Source organism: Monodon monoceros, unplaced genomic scaffold (assembly GCF_005190385.1).
Source record: "Monodon monoceros isolate NGI ecotype Baffin Bay Population unplaced genomic scaffold, NGI_Narwhal_1 Super_Scaffold_1, whole genome shotgun sequence".
NCBI classification, from domain to species: Eukaryota; Metazoa; Chordata; class Mammalia; order Artiodactyla; family Monodontidae; genus Monodon; species Monodon monoceros.
The window spans coordinates 70,323,891-70,338,892 of NW_021703765.1; the positions used below are offsets into that span (position 1 = coordinate 70,323,891).

Here is a 15,002-nt window from a genome sequence, read left to right on the forward strand (position 1 = left end):
GGATTGGGGGAGTAGAAATGGGCATGGTAGCTAAAAATTCCCTGCCTCCCCACCCCCGTTGTCCAGGGACTAGAATCGTGGACTCTGCTGCTTTGTCCCCATCTTGGGGCTCCCCTGGGGCATGCCCCACTTCCCAAGCACCGGGCTGAAAGCCTTGGCTCATGGAGACTCGGGACCCCGCAGAGGGCCGGGTCAGGGGCTGGAGGCTCCAACCTCCGAGCTAGGACCCCACCCCACCCCCGCTTCCAAGCTCTAATGGGCCCTGTCCCCCTTGCCGACAGCCAGCCTAAAGGCTACAGCCCATGGGACTCTGGACTGGCAAGGGCTGGTCAGGAGCCGAGGCTGGGCCCCTCCAGGCTCCTTGGGAGCTGGGGACAGGGGAGGGGTCCTTACTGCAGCAGGGTCTCCACCACGGCTTTCTGGTGGGCTGCCTCCTCGGGGCTGAGGTTCTCCAGCTCTCTGAGAATGGGCGGCGTGAAGTCTTCCCCCTCGTCGTCCGTCTCGTCCTCGGAGCCCCTCGTCTCCCCCAGCCCATTGGGCAACTCGGCCAGCTCCCCTCGACCGCCGCCACCGCAGGACTCCCCCTTGTCCGGGGGACCGTCTCCGGCCAGCAGGTAGGGCCCCGGCTCACCCAACGCCTGGATCAGCGCCTCTTTGCTCAGGCCCGACTCGAGCAAGGCCGCCAGGAGCTCCGTCTGCAGCTGGCTCAGTTTAGAAACCATGGCTCCACTAGCGCGGGCCACGCGGCCCAGGGCCACTGAGCCGGCCGCCTCCCGCCCCCCCGGCGTGGGCTGGCTCCGTGCTGGCCGGCCAGCAGGCAGGCCCAAACCAGGCTCCTTGCGCCCGCTGCCCCCCCAAACCCCACTAGCCAAGCCCTGTGGGCACCCCCAACCCCCAACCCTGGCCCCAGTGGCCAGTGAATCAGGGCCCCTGCCCGCTCTGTTTACATTGGAGCTGGGGAAATTCTCCAAGGTTCATATTTATCCATGTGCTTAGCGAAGGGACTGAACTTTGGACTTCACCCTGCAAAGTGCAGGCCTCATGGCAGCGCAGAGGGACAGGGAGCCGTGGCCTTCCATGGGAGTGGGCAGAGCGGAGGGCGGGGGAGGCAGCGGTGGGGGGCCCAGGACAGCTGGGATGGAAGGTACTGGGAGCCAGGGAGGCCTTCGGGTGACCAGCATTGGGTCCCTCCCCCAGCGACCTCGTAGGGGGCCAGGCTGAGGCAAGAGAACAAAAACAGCCTTGGGAACAGAAACAGCAGAGTTCTAGGCTGTCGGGTCAACTCTCCTCAAGGGCAAGGCTAGGACACATCCACCTGAGGACCCCCCACTGCCAGCCCCAACGTCTGGCCTCCCAGGAGGGAAAAACACGTTGACTAAGTCTACTGTGGGCTGGGTCTGTAACGAGCGTCATTACCTCAGTGTAGCCCCCTAACAGCCCCCTAACAGAGTAGGTACAGGGATTGTGCCCATTTTACAGAGGAGGAAACTGAGGCTCTGAGAGGGTAAGCAACTCGCTCAAAGTCACACAGCTAGCAGGGACAAGATTTGTGGAGTGGAAGCAGGGTGCGGCCAGTGAAGCACTTGGTGCAGGTGCAAATTTTAAGGGGATATCAAAAAACTCAAGATGAAATCAAGATGAAAAAATATTTTTATATACTCTATTAAAAATTCAAAATTCATGCAAAACCCAAAAGAACTTAAAAGAAATGTCCACACAAAAATTTGCCTGCGAATGTTCTCAGCAGCGTGATTCACAAGAGCTAAAAAATAGAGAAAACATAAATATCCATCAGTGGATGAATGGATAGAAGAAATGTGGTCTCTCCGTGCAATGGCATGTTATTTGGCCATAAAAAGGAATGAAGTCCTGATTCATGCTACAGTAGGCATGAATCTTGAAGACATCATGCTATGTGAAAGAAGCCAGACACAAAAGGCCATCTATTGTATGATTCCATGTATAGGAAACGTCCAGAATAGGCAAATCCATACAGACAGAAAGTAGATTCGTGGTTGCTGGGGGCTGGGGAGGTGGGGCTGGGCACAGGGAATGGCTGCTTAATAGGTACAGGGTTTCTTTGGAGATGATGGAAATGTTCTAATATTTATGGGGTGATGTTACACAACTCTGTGAATTTACTAAAAACCACTGAAGTTTGCAGTTTAAGAGGGCAAATTTTATGATCTATGAATCAATAAAATATACTTTTCATTAATTTGAAAAATTAATGCCAAAAATCTGTGATGAACAAAAAATATCAAACTGTTAAATAAAGGCAGGTTCCAACCCTCACTCACCTCCCGCTAATGCCAGTCCTAGGCAAAAACTCATCCCCAACCCCCACCCTTCCCTCTTCCGGTAAGAGCCTGGACAAAAATTCCTGCTCTCTGTCCCCTGGGGTGGCCCTAAGCTCCCAGAACAAGGGGTGTGCACCATTGCCTGGAGTGGGCAGGGTGGTGCTGAGGGACTGCCCCCAGGCTGGGGCATCTCTCAGGGGTCTGCAGAGCCAGGGTCATGCTTGGCAATGGTGGAAGGGAGAAGGCGCCCTTGGCCAGAAGGCCCTCCCTGCAGGCCAGGCTAGGCCAGCAGGGGGAAAGGGGCTTCTTCATTTTTGCACTCACCTGACACACTCAGCTGTTGTGAGGCCCGTGCGGCCACTGAGCACTTGAAATGTGGCTGATGCCTCTGGCTGAAATGATAATATTTTGGATCTACTGAGTGAAAGTTTTTAATTTTAAAACTAAATACTTTAAAAATTAGAAAACTTAATTTCACCTGTTTCTTTTTCCTTTTATAATGGTACCACTGGAAACTTTTGAATTACATTTGCGCCTCACATTCTATATTGGACAGCACTGCTCTGTAATTTACTTACACGTATGATGTTTATTATTTATGGTCTGTCTGCCTCTGCTAGAGTGTCGGGTCCCCCACCCCCGCTCCAGGGCAGGGCTTTTGTCTGTCTTGTTCACTGCTGTATTCGCAGTGCTTAGTATGTTGCCTCATCCGTACTTAGTAGGTGCTCAGTAATATTTGTGGAATGAATAAATTTCATTGCACACCGCCCAACGTATACTTAGCTCCGCACCAGGCTTTAGTAACGTATGAAATGCTCAGAACCGCTCTGTGAAGTAGGCACTGTTACTCCCAGAGCCCGGCCCTCTGCACAGGATGGTGCTGGCAGTTGCCCCATGAGGACGTGGGCCCCCCACATTGCTCTCAGTGCTTCCCTTCTCCTCTAGCACAAGTAGCTTTGGGGTCAGGCAGCTCACTACTGGGGGCAGAATTCTGAAGTCCAGCTAAAGGACAGGGAAGATGCTGCATGCTGTCCCTTCGCAGTTTCATGGCTCTCCTCCTTGCTACCCCGTCCAGGAGGCTGCTTGCCGCCTGCAGCTGCCCTCGGAGACTTTCCTCTAGAAGACGGAGCCAGACAGGGTGGGGCCTGGGTACTTTGCACAACTTTTGGGCTCATTGACTGCTGGGTCCCCCCCCCCACCCCGGCAGCCAGGTGGCTGAACTGGTGACTCCGGGACTGAAGGTGGATTTAGTTGGGAGGAGAACAGTGGTGTGGGGCGGGGGGAGCCTCTAGGGTGTCTAAGGAGAGAGACCCTCAGGGTCCAACTTCAGCTCCAGTACACACAGAGGCTATTGTCCTGGCCCCCCCCCCCCCAACTAGGGCTCCCTCTGAAAATGAGAAGGGTGTCGGTTATTGATACTTGGCAACAGACAATGGAAACGGCGGTTCCAGCCCCCAGCCTGCCCTTCCCCACAATCAGGGGACACAACTAAACAGACTCAGAGGTTGGGAGAGGCATTTTGCCTTCTTGAGAATCATTCAGGACCTAGTGTGCATTTCACGGGCCCCCCACAAACACACCCCAACCCCGCACTGGGTGGCCTCAGGCACTGAGTTCACCTTTCATGACTTATTTATAAAACAGAGGTGTAGATCTCCTAGGGTTGCTTGAGACAACTTTGTACACCTAATGCAGAGATTTGTTGGGCTCTACACAACTGCTTAAACTTTGGAATTAGATTGGACGTAACCACCTTCATTTCCTGTTCCACAATCATTTTTGCACGATACTACTTTCTTTTTATTAGAATAACTGCCATAAACCCAGTTTCACAAAGTTATGACATCATCTAACAAACTGCAAACTACCTTGAGCTAGCGCAAGGTGGGCGACAGATGTCGCTGTGTTCCTTTCAAAAATCCTCTAGAATATTCTGCGGCTCCCAGGGGCACCTCGAGGCGTAGTTTGGGAACTGCGGACCTAAGGGATGGTCTTGGACACAGAGGGTGTTCAGTAAACCGTAGTTGTGAACTTTATCACCATTCGCGCCTACTGAGTGAGTAAATGTTTGCAAAACCGAAGTTCTGGCAACGCACAAGTCTTCTCCTTGGCCTTAGGAAGCGGCGCAAGAGGGGTGCCCCGTCAGCCAATCTCAGGGCTTTCTTGGAATTTAACCGCCAACCCTACCACCCCACCACCCCCACCTCGGGGCACACCTGTATTCATACTTGGACTATTCTTCCTCCCAGCCCCACTACCTTTAACCTTTTAACCGTTTAACCTTTATTGAGCAGTCGCTGGTATATGCAATTTTCATGCTTTTTCTCATTTAACATCTCAACAGCCTCATGAGGTAGGTACTTTTATCCCCATTTTACAGATGAGGGAACTGAGGCTCTAGGAGGCTATGTAAACTGCTCAGCTAGTGCTTGGCAGAGCTAGGATTTGAATCCCGATCTCCCTGATGCCAGAATCCAAGCCCTTGACCACTATTCCACACTACCTCTTTCTGTGAGGCAGTTCACTCTCATTAAATACTTGTTACTATTATTTTGTTGTCATCGTTGTTTTGTCGTTCTGGTTAAGCGTAACTCTGCTCATTGGACTTGTCACCTTTGTGTTGGTTTTACAGATGAGGAGACTGAGGTGCTGAGGGAATAAAAGAGTGATTAAAAGCCAGACTGCCTGGGTTTGAGCCTGGCTCTGACATTTACCAGCTTTGTGACCTTGAGCAACTTGCTTAACCTCTCTGTGCCTCAGTTTGCTCTTCTGTACAATGATAATGAAAATGCTATCTGCCTCGTGAGTTGTTAGGAGGATTAATGAAGTAATACACAGAAAGCACTGTGCCTGGCACATTGTAAGCACTCCCCACTACTGAATGATAATCATTACCTGATTACTAAAACAGCCGTTCCACTCCCATTACCCAGGCTGAGTTTTCTTCGTTTGCAAAAGTTCTCCACATAAGAGTCCCTGCCACCCACTTTATTTGACTCTTAAGCCCCACCTACTCTCTATCCAGTCACACTATTTGCCATCTCCAGAGCATACCTGAAACTGTCTCCCATCTATGACTTTTGCACAAGCTGTTTTCCTGGAGACCCTCACCTGTGAACCTCAAGATCCTCCTGGGTCTCCTCCTGATCCCTTCTCCTTCTCACAGCAACATGAACCTTCACTAGCCAGCCTTCCCTAACTCACTGGAGCAGGACCAGCAGCAACAGAAAGCCTTGGGTTGAGGATTAGAAACTCAGATTCCTGGCTCCACACTCAAAGGGTTCCTTTAGTAGATCTGGGGTGAAGCCCAAAGTGTGCACACTCCTTGCATCAAAGGGCAGAGAACTGAATAGTGTTCTCTGCAAATCAACAATAAGTGTGGTTGTATGTATGTGTTTGAGAAAGATGTGAAAGGACATACTCCAAGCTGTCAGCATCAGTTCTCTTTGGCAGAGCGGAATGCATTAAAAAAACAAAAACAATAGCAGGAGGAGAGGAAGAGAAATAAAGAAAAGAAACCTCAAAAAAAAATTGTAACTCTACAATATCTTCAAGGTAATAGATATTAACTAAACTTATTGTGGTAATCATTTCACAGTATATATGGACGTATATCAAATAATGTTGTACACCTTAAACTAATATGATGTTATAAGTCAACTATATCTCAATAAAATTGGGAAAAAATTAGTTTATGATGATGGTTGCCCAACTATGATAATATACTAAAACCATTGAACTGACACTTTAAATGGGTGCCATATGGTGTATGTATTATATTTCAGTAAAGATCTTAATAAAAAAGAAAAGGGGACTTCCCCAGTGGTCCAGTGGGTAAGACTCCATGCTCCCAATGCAGGGGGCCCGGGTTCGATCCCTGGTCGGGGAAATAGATCCCTCATGCGTGCTGCAACTAAGAAGTCCACATGGCAAAACTAAAGATCCCACATACTGCAACTAAGACCTGGCGCCGCCTAAATAAATAAATAGATATATTAATTTAAAAAAACCTAAAAAACAATGGACCTTCCCAAGCTTAAAAAAAAGAAAGAAAGAAAAGAAACCTCGATAAAATATTGCATGTATAATGAAGTGACTGGGTGTGTATACGTGTATCAGTATAAACCACAGTGAGCCATGTGGAAAGATGATCTTCAAAGGTATATTTGCAGTTATTGCTAGGTGGTAAGATTTCAGGTGATTTTTACTTTCTTGATTATCCTTGTCTGTATTATTTGAATAGTTTAACATGAATATTTATTTTCATAGATATAAAATAGAAAAACAATAACATTATTTTTATTTGAATGGTACCTCCTCCCCACCCCCCCAATGAGCCAGATTCCCCAGGCTATCGTGATGCCCACAGTTCTGTCCCCCATCTCAGGTGTTTGTCCCTGGACCCCCACCTGGCTGTGAGCCACAGACGGCAAGAACCATGGTATCTCTATTCCTGGGCGCCCAGGGCTCCCAAGTGCTATTACCTATGCTAGTGGAGCTCCAGACACAGCTCATGCTCAGGAAATAGTTGCCGGATGGAGCCCCATCCAGTGTTTCTGAATGCATTTCTCATGATTTCCTGAAGATGTCTTGTCAGTTCAATTAGATTGTAAATTCTGTGAGATCATGGAGAGCCTTGGCCTTCCTTTTACTCCCTTTGCCCCTGTCCAGCTCTGATCTGGGCACATAGTGACCCCGAAGGGTAGAACAAAGACTCGAGGCAGGAAAAACACCTGAAGGAGGAAGGGACCAGACAGCCTGGGAGTGCCTCCGTCCGTTTTATTGTCATCCTCTTCATCGACAGCAGAGGGCGCTCTAATTCCACGCAGCAAAAGTTTCCAAATCTGACTTATCTTTAGAACTCCGGGTCACCAGGGCAAACAAACAAACACCACCACCAAAAAAAACAAACAAAAAACAAATCCAAGGTCCCACCCCCATTGTTTCTGAATCTGCCTCCTTAGCAGAAATACCGGAGGATCCCTCCTTTGAACAAACACCTCAGGCAATTTTCTCAGGATCAAGCAAGTTGCAGAAACTCTGTCTCACACAGCCCTCTAGGTGTTTACAGGATAAAAAATGTGGTTTTGTGGTTTTGATAAGCAGAAAGCCCAGAGAGACTTACAAGGGTGTGAATCAAAGTGAGCAAACAAATTCTTTAGCCAGGATGTCACACTTCAGCCCCAGGGCTAGGTGATGGTGCTGCCTAGAGGGCAAACTATTACAAGCTTTGCTGTTGACTGAACAAGTCCCATAACCACTTTAAACCTGTTTCCTCATTTGTAAAGTAGGGACAATGTGGGCCTGAATGGGTTGTTGTGAGAATTCAGTGAGATAAACTGCAGTTGTATACAGAAAGCAGGCATTTGGATAAATGTGAAAATAGCTAGTTTTTGAGCACCTACTACCTGCCAAGCCCTGCATAAGTGTTTTACATTTATTTGCTCCTTTAACCCTTGCAGGAACCCTATGAGGAAAGGTCTGTTATTCTCCCCATTTCACAGATGAGGAAACTGAGGCACAGAGAGGTTAAGCAACTTGCCCATTGTCTCCCAGCTAGGAAGTGGCAGAACTGGAATTTGAACCCAAGAAGCCTGGCTCCAAGCCGCAGGATGAACTAGCCCCATGGGAACAAAACTATAACATCTTTGGTTTTTTTGTTTGTTTTTGTTGTTGTTTGTGGCCGTGCCACGTGGCACACGGGATCTTAGTTCCCCGACCAGGGGTCGAACCTGCGACCCCTGCATTTGAAGGGCAGAGTCTTAACCACTGGACCACCAGGGAAGTCCCGACAACATCTTTTAGGAATCATGAAAATTGCCCCTTGGCTTCTTTGGGGAAAAGTAGACCACCCAGATGAGCGAGTCCAAAAATTAGCTGAGGGGCCAAATACAGGTGCAGGCTGCCGGCTGGCATTCCTAGCCCTACAACTTTTCTCAGATTGGCTTACACACATCTGAATTCATGGGACCAGGAAGTGCTTGGTCTTGCTAAAGCTGGTCCCTGTTGGAGGACTTCCGACTCACTGCTGGACTAGTGTCAATCAGTTGTAGCCTCAACATAGGACATGGGTAATTCCAGAAAGTTGTGGCTTCTGGACACTGCCCACTGGAAACAAGGCTTTTGTGAGGATACAAAGGGACAAGAGGGAAATCAAGCTGAACTAGTGTCCTCGGTACCTGGCATTGGGGTCATGTCCACTCACGTGCCTGGCTTTACTCACAAGTTATTGATAATCCCAAACAAGCTAACAGAAACCAGGCAATCATGTTTCTGGATGGAGAGATGCAAAGGAGCCTGGGAACACTTTCTGGGGACGGGAAACCAGAGACTGGAGGACAGGGTGGGATGAAGGCTTTGCTTTTGTGCAGCTTCGGTTTTACACCCTGAGGGAGTTAGTCAGGGTCCTGGCAGGATACAGCTGGCACTCTCTCAAATGAAATGATGCAGCCAAGCTTTCCTGCCAGGGCTCTTTACCAAAGTGGGAGCAGATGTAGGGAGACCCAAAGGATGGAGTGTCCGGGCTGGGGCTGGGGCCAGTAACAGTGGGGAACTGTTGGCAGGCCTGGGCCTGGCTGGGTGAGGGCTGGGATGGCCACCAGTGCCGTGAAAAGGGTTGCCCTGGGAGGACAGGTGACTCAAAGCCTGGAGGCGGGGAAGGGCAATACACACCTCCACCTCTGCCTCGCTCCAGTCCAACCCTCCAGTCTCCTGCTGGCCTCTCCACTTGCTGAACCCAACCACCAGGCAGAGACGGGGGTGGGTGGGAGAGACTCCGCGGGCACGGAGCAGGGTGGAGACGGGCAGAGAGCACCTCTGTGGAGCAGACCAGACCACTGAGCAGTAGGCATAGTTATGGAGATATGGGGATGTCATGAGAAATATATATTTGGTCTTCATAGAGCTCCTAAACTCTTGTAAAATTGAGTGATGGGGTGAGCAGAGCATCTTTTGTTATACCGTTTGATCTTAGTCACCATTCCTGACATAGAGCTCCTAAGACCTTTGAACCCCCAGAGTGATTAAGAGCGTCTTTCTGTTTGTTAAGGAGGCCATTGATGACTGGGGGCTGCAGGGAGTCCTCACCAGAACCAGAAAGACTGAGGCATTATTAGAGGGTTAGAACCTCTAACCTCTACGACCCCTGGGGAGGGTAGAGGGGCTGGAGGTTGAGTTAATCACCCATTGCCAGTGATTCATGCCTATGTAATGAAATCTCCATGAAAATCCTAAATGAAAGGGTTGGCATTCCTTGCACTTGGGAATATATTCATGAGCCCGGAGGGTGGTACACCCCTACTCCACGGGGATAGAAACTCCTGCACGTGGAACTCTTCTGGAAATCACCTATGTACCCCTTCCTCTGGCTGGTCATTTGTGTCCTTTATAATATCCTTTATAATAAACTGGTAATTGGGACTTCCCTGGCAGTCCAGTGGTTAAGACTCCTCACTTCTGTTGCAGAGGGAGCGGGTTCAATCCCTGGTCAGGCAACTAAGATCCTGCATGCCGCGAGATGCAGCCAAAAACGACAACAACAATAAACCGGTAACAGTACGTAAAGTGTTTCCCTGAGTCCTGTGAGCTGTTATAGCAGATCATCCAATGTGAGGAGGGGGTCAGGGGAGACCCTGATTTGTAGCCAAGTTGCACAGAAGCATCAATGCCCCAGTACCTGTGAACCCAATACTTGTGACTGGCGTCTGAGGTGGGGACCATCTTGTGATATGAAACCCCTAACCTGTTGGGTCTGTGTGAACCCCGGGGGGTTAGTGTCAGAACTGAATTAAAGGCTGAGGCTTCTAAAAGTCTCATGCAGGGAATTCCCTGGTGGTCCAATGGTTAGGAATCGGTGCTTTCACTGCTGTGTCCTGGGTTCGATCCCTGGTCGGGGAACTAAGATCCCACAAGCTGCACAGCGCGGCCAAAAAAAAAGTCTTGTGCAATACTTCTACCTACGGTTCATTGAAGTAAATGCAGTCACATGGCCTTGCCTAGGTTTGAGAGAGGCTGGGAAGTATCTTTATTCTAGGCAATGAGAGCTGGGTTCTACTAAAGAAAACATGGGAAGAATGTATATTAGGAATGTAACTGGCTACAAATGATAATAATAGCATCTCATTGAGCACTTACTATGTGGCAGACCCAGTGCTGAGCACTTAATTAGTGTGGTCTGGTCAAACAAGATTGCCCTCTTGTAGCCAGGAAGACACACACACACACACACACATACACACACACACACACACACACACACGCCTCTTGGACATGGCCCCTTCACTGTGAGCCATTGATGTGAGAAGACTGTGACCCAGCAGAGAGGGAGGGGTAATATTCCCTTAGCATAATAAGGTCAGGATTACTGGTTCTCATGAAATTAAATCAAAATCTGTACCAGGAAGCATATGAGTGTTCCATGTAAAAGATAGGGGGGAGGGATGTTTTCAAAAGGAAATTAATCTTTGTGGTTTGAGATGTGTTTGATTTTAAATACATCGAGAGAGAACCAGCCCTACCTGTCAATGGAAACCCCCTCTCCTCCAGCCCACCCCATCCTCCCCACACCTGCCCCCAGAGGAGTCAACAAACGATGAGACCAAAGTCCCTCTGTCCCCCTCTGCGCGTCAGCAGAAACTCGGAGAAGAAAGACTTTTAACAGTCAGCAGACTCTGGGAACTGTGTACTTAGCAATTTACAAAAAGGGGCTTCATGGGGACTTTGACATTTTTACTGAGAAGGGTGATGTTTCACGAGTAGTGAAAAGGTCAGAGACAGGAGTAGGCAGTTCAGAGAGGAAGGGAGCATCACAGGGCTGCCATTTTGCACAACTCCAGGGTAACACCCACCCACAGAGAAGAGAGGACGACAGTGGTTCTAAAGGCTTATTGAAAGGAGATTCCACAGGACCTAGGGGGTGGGGCCAGGGGCTTAGAAGAACAGTTGGAGGGTTAGAGGCTGAAGTAGTGGGAGATACCCCAGGACTAGAGACAGGTTTGGGGTTCCTGAGCATCTGGGGAGACTGGATCTGAAATACGAGTAGCCAGTCTGAACGAAGACCCCTGTGCCAACACTTGGCACAGAAATAGCGATGTTACCAGCCTTCAGGGGATCCACAGGCTTGATCAGAGAGCGCATCAGGGTAACCAGTGTAGACCAAAGGCCAGAAGGCTTCCCCCGAATCTTTTTGCCTGGATAGGAATCCTACCACCCCTGTACAAGACAAGAAATAGGAAGCCCTGAGTTACAACTAAGCCTAAATACCACCCCCCTAACACGTGGAAGTCTTGGGTCAGGAATAATTTGATTTCAGAAAACTTAAGTGATGTTCGCAGATTCCAATCATCATCACCATCATCAATCACAGAGTTGGGTGGGCTTGACGTAACATTAGGATCCCAGGTTCTCTCCACCCTCCCCCTCAGCAGTCCACAGCATCAGCTTCCCTGAAGGCCAACTCCCCTGATGGTCGCAAAGTGGCTGCCACCACTCACTGAGGCATCTTGGTTTTGCGGGGGGTGGGCGGGGAGGAGAGGGAGGAGCTGCTCACGCCCATTAGCTCAGACCACGCCCCTCCTTGCACCTCATTGGTCCACCAGTTCAGGCCCACTCTGAATCACTCACTAGAAAAGCAAGATGGAATTGCCGTGGTTAAGTTAGGCCAGCTGTTCTCAGTGTGGTCCCAGGACCAGCAGCATCAGCGTCACCTGGGAACTTGTTAGAAATGCAGGTCCTTCAGCCTCATCTCACACGTGCTGGATCACAAACGCTAGGGGTGGGACCCAGCGGGCTGGATTTTCACAAGAGGGCTGGATTTTCACAAGCTCTCCGGGGATTCTGATGCACGAACCCCTGCCTTAGGTAAAGGTCTTCTTAAACTGCTCTCAAGGTCTGTGCGTGAGGATGACTTTGGACGAAGGTAGGTGAGGAGGGCTGAGGGTGGGGGATGGGAAGAATGCCCTCTTCAGTGGGCAGTGCAGCTCCCGCTGTCGATAGTGTGATGACAGGGACAAAGTGGACCCAGAAGTCCTCATCTGCGGTAAGGAGACAGCAAGACTAAAGTCTCCTCTTAAGACCACCACCCCCCACCCCAGAGGAAAAGGAAAAGCCCAACGGACAGGAAAAAACCCAAAAATCTACATGCATATTATATCATTTGACCTCTCTGCTATCCTCTAGAAGGGATATTATTAAATTCTCATTTTAGTGATGAGGAAACTGAGGTTCAGGGAAGTCGCTGCTACATGGCTACACACAGCCACTCATTCCACGTGAGATGTCCAATCTCTTGTCCGTGTGATGTAACAATGGCGGGGCAGTGGGAGCGGTCAGGCAGCAAAGGGGAACATTTTGTGTAGAGAATTTTAAAACAGTAATAAAACAGGCTAAAAGTCCTTTATTGTGAAAGTGTAATGGCAATTTTAAAGATCAAAATGCAATAGCAATTCTAATTATTTCTCAATAAAACTGGGGAAAAATAATAAAAGCAAAAAAAAATGCAATAGCAATTCTAAACAATGACAGTGACAAGACTCTCTCCCCTGAGTTGGTTTGGGTTCTAAACAATTTGGGTTCTAAACAATTTCTGTGGTTGCTGTTGAGTTTTAATAATAGAAATGATGATATAGGGAATTCCCTGGTGGTCCAGTGATTAGGACTCCACAATCTCACTGCCTAGGGTCGGGGTCCAATCCCTGGTTGGGGAACTAAGATCCCACAAGCCGCGTGGCAAGAAAAAAAGAAAGAAAGAAAGAAGAAAAAAAGATAATATAATGATAGAAGTTAAAATATAACACAAATAATACAAATAAAAACGAGCACTTTTTAATAACTCCTCTTTTAATAAACATTGTAGTCTCCATGTAAGAAGTTAATTCAGAGAATTCTCAGTTATACAGCTGGTCCCTGACACAGCTGGTCTCAATTATCTTGGTTTCAAAAGTAAGTTTATAATAATATGAAATCACTGGACCTGGTTTATGACTCCAACCCCTATGGTACTTCATATTCCTCATTTAAACAGTAGATTAAAAACAAATAATAATACAGTGATTGTAAAGATGAAGAAACAGAACCTAGCCTACTTCAGTTCTGTCAATCTATATGGCCACTTGCAGTTTTTATTTGTGTTTAAATTTAAAACAGTGAAACAGCATGTAAGTGACAAAGTGTCATACTTTTGGTCAGTCAATGCTAATTGTGGTTCATGCATGAAATATTTTACTGACTTTCAATAATACCGTTTTTGTTTGTTTGTTTGTTTTGGTTTTTTTTTGCGGTACGCGGGCCTCTCACTGCTGTGGCCTCTCGTTGCGGAGCACAGGCTCCGGACACGCAGGCTCAGCGGCCATGGCTCACGGGCCCAGCCGCTCCGCGGCATGTGGGATCTTCCCGGACCGGGGCACGAACCCGTGTCCCCTGCATCGGCAGGCGGACTCTCAACCACTGCGCCACCAGGGAAGCCCATCAATAATATCTTTAAAATTGAAATATATACCTACTTCCTAATTGTTAGTGGTTTTAAAATGAAAGAAAATGATGATGATGATTGATTGTTACATGATTAATATTGAAAAATATTTTTATCACCTAGAGGAGGAGCGTGTTAAAGACGGTCTATTCTTGGTCGAGTACAATTATTCAAATGTCTGAAGACTATTTCATGCCACTGCTGAGAGTTCTCTCTTCCTGGCTAAATGGCCCTAATTCCTTTGTCCACTCCTCAGCTGACGCATTCCAGACAGTCCACTTGCCCAGTGTCACTCCTGGAGCCTAGAGGAGATCTTCTAAGATTGTGGCATCCAGAATGGAGGATTCGGCAGGAGAGGAGAGCGAACACAAGTTTTAGAATCAGGTGTGCCAGGATGCAAATCCAGGATGTGGCCATGTGACCTCGGGCAGGTCATTTTCTCTCTGAGCCTGTTTCCTCATCTCTACAATTTGATTAAGGATCTTTATAATCTTTTGGGATTAATATGAGGATCAGATGAGCTAACTTATTTTTATCTAGGTGTGATTATTCATACTCTTTCCCTCCCCACCCTCTAAGGGGAGAGGATTCTTGCCAACTCAGCTCCATGATACCTTCCCTTTGTTTTGCAAGATCCCAGCCGCGGTTTACAGCCTGGGAGAAAAGTGATCAGGGGGTTTGAGATCTGAGTATGGGTCCAAGGGACTGCTTTTCCCAGGGAGACCTCTGTAAGGGAAGAAGGAGTGTTTTGGAGAAGTCTTACTCTGCATTGAAAATGAGCTCCCTCCAAAACCACACCTATAAGAATGGCTACAATGAAAAAGACTGACCTAATCAAGCCCTGGCAAGGATGTGAAGCAAGTGGAACTCTCATGCCCTGCTGTTAGAAATGTAAAGTAGGGGAATTCCCTGGTGTCCTGTAGTTAGGGATCTGTGCTGCCACTGCCAGGGACCCTGCGCGGCCAAACACACACACACACACACACATACACACAAGAAATGTAAAGTGGTGCAAATACTTTGGAGTTTGTAGTTTCTTTTCTTTCTTTCTTTCTTTTTTTGGCTGTGGGGCATGCAGGATCTTAGTTCCCTGACTAGGGATCAAACCCAATGCAGGGGCCACGGGTTCGATCCCTGATTGGGGAACTAAGATCCTGCATGCTGCACAGCGCGGCCAAAAAAAAAAAAAAAGAGAACATACTGTGTGATTTCACTTAGATAAAAGTCTAGAAAAT

The 15,002-nt window shown here is 48.2% G+C and overlaps 1 protein-coding gene and 1 non-coding gene across 3 annotated transcripts in view; both read right to left on the reverse strand.

Annotated features, from left to right (window-relative positions):
* Positions 1–9,718, reverse strand: part of HNF1A (HNF1 homeobox A) — a 24,394-nt gene extending 14,676 nt beyond the window's left edge. Inside the window, exon 1 of one of the 2 annotated variants that reach the window (XM_029223764.1) lies at positions 394–1,181. In XM_029223764.1, coding sequence (XP_029079597.1) covers positions 394–722 — 329 coding nt within the window. In that variant the 5' untranslated portion in view covers positions 723–1,181. Of the gene's footprint in view, positions 1–393 lie in introns of both variants that reach the window. The other variant, XM_029223771.1, reaches the window with a different exon arrangement.
* On the reverse strand, positions 8,012–8,084 carry TRNASTOP-UCA. Its single transcript has one exon. It is a non-coding gene; the product is annotated as a tRNA-Sec (tRNA).
* Positions 9,719–15,002: the final 5,284 nt, after the last annotated feature.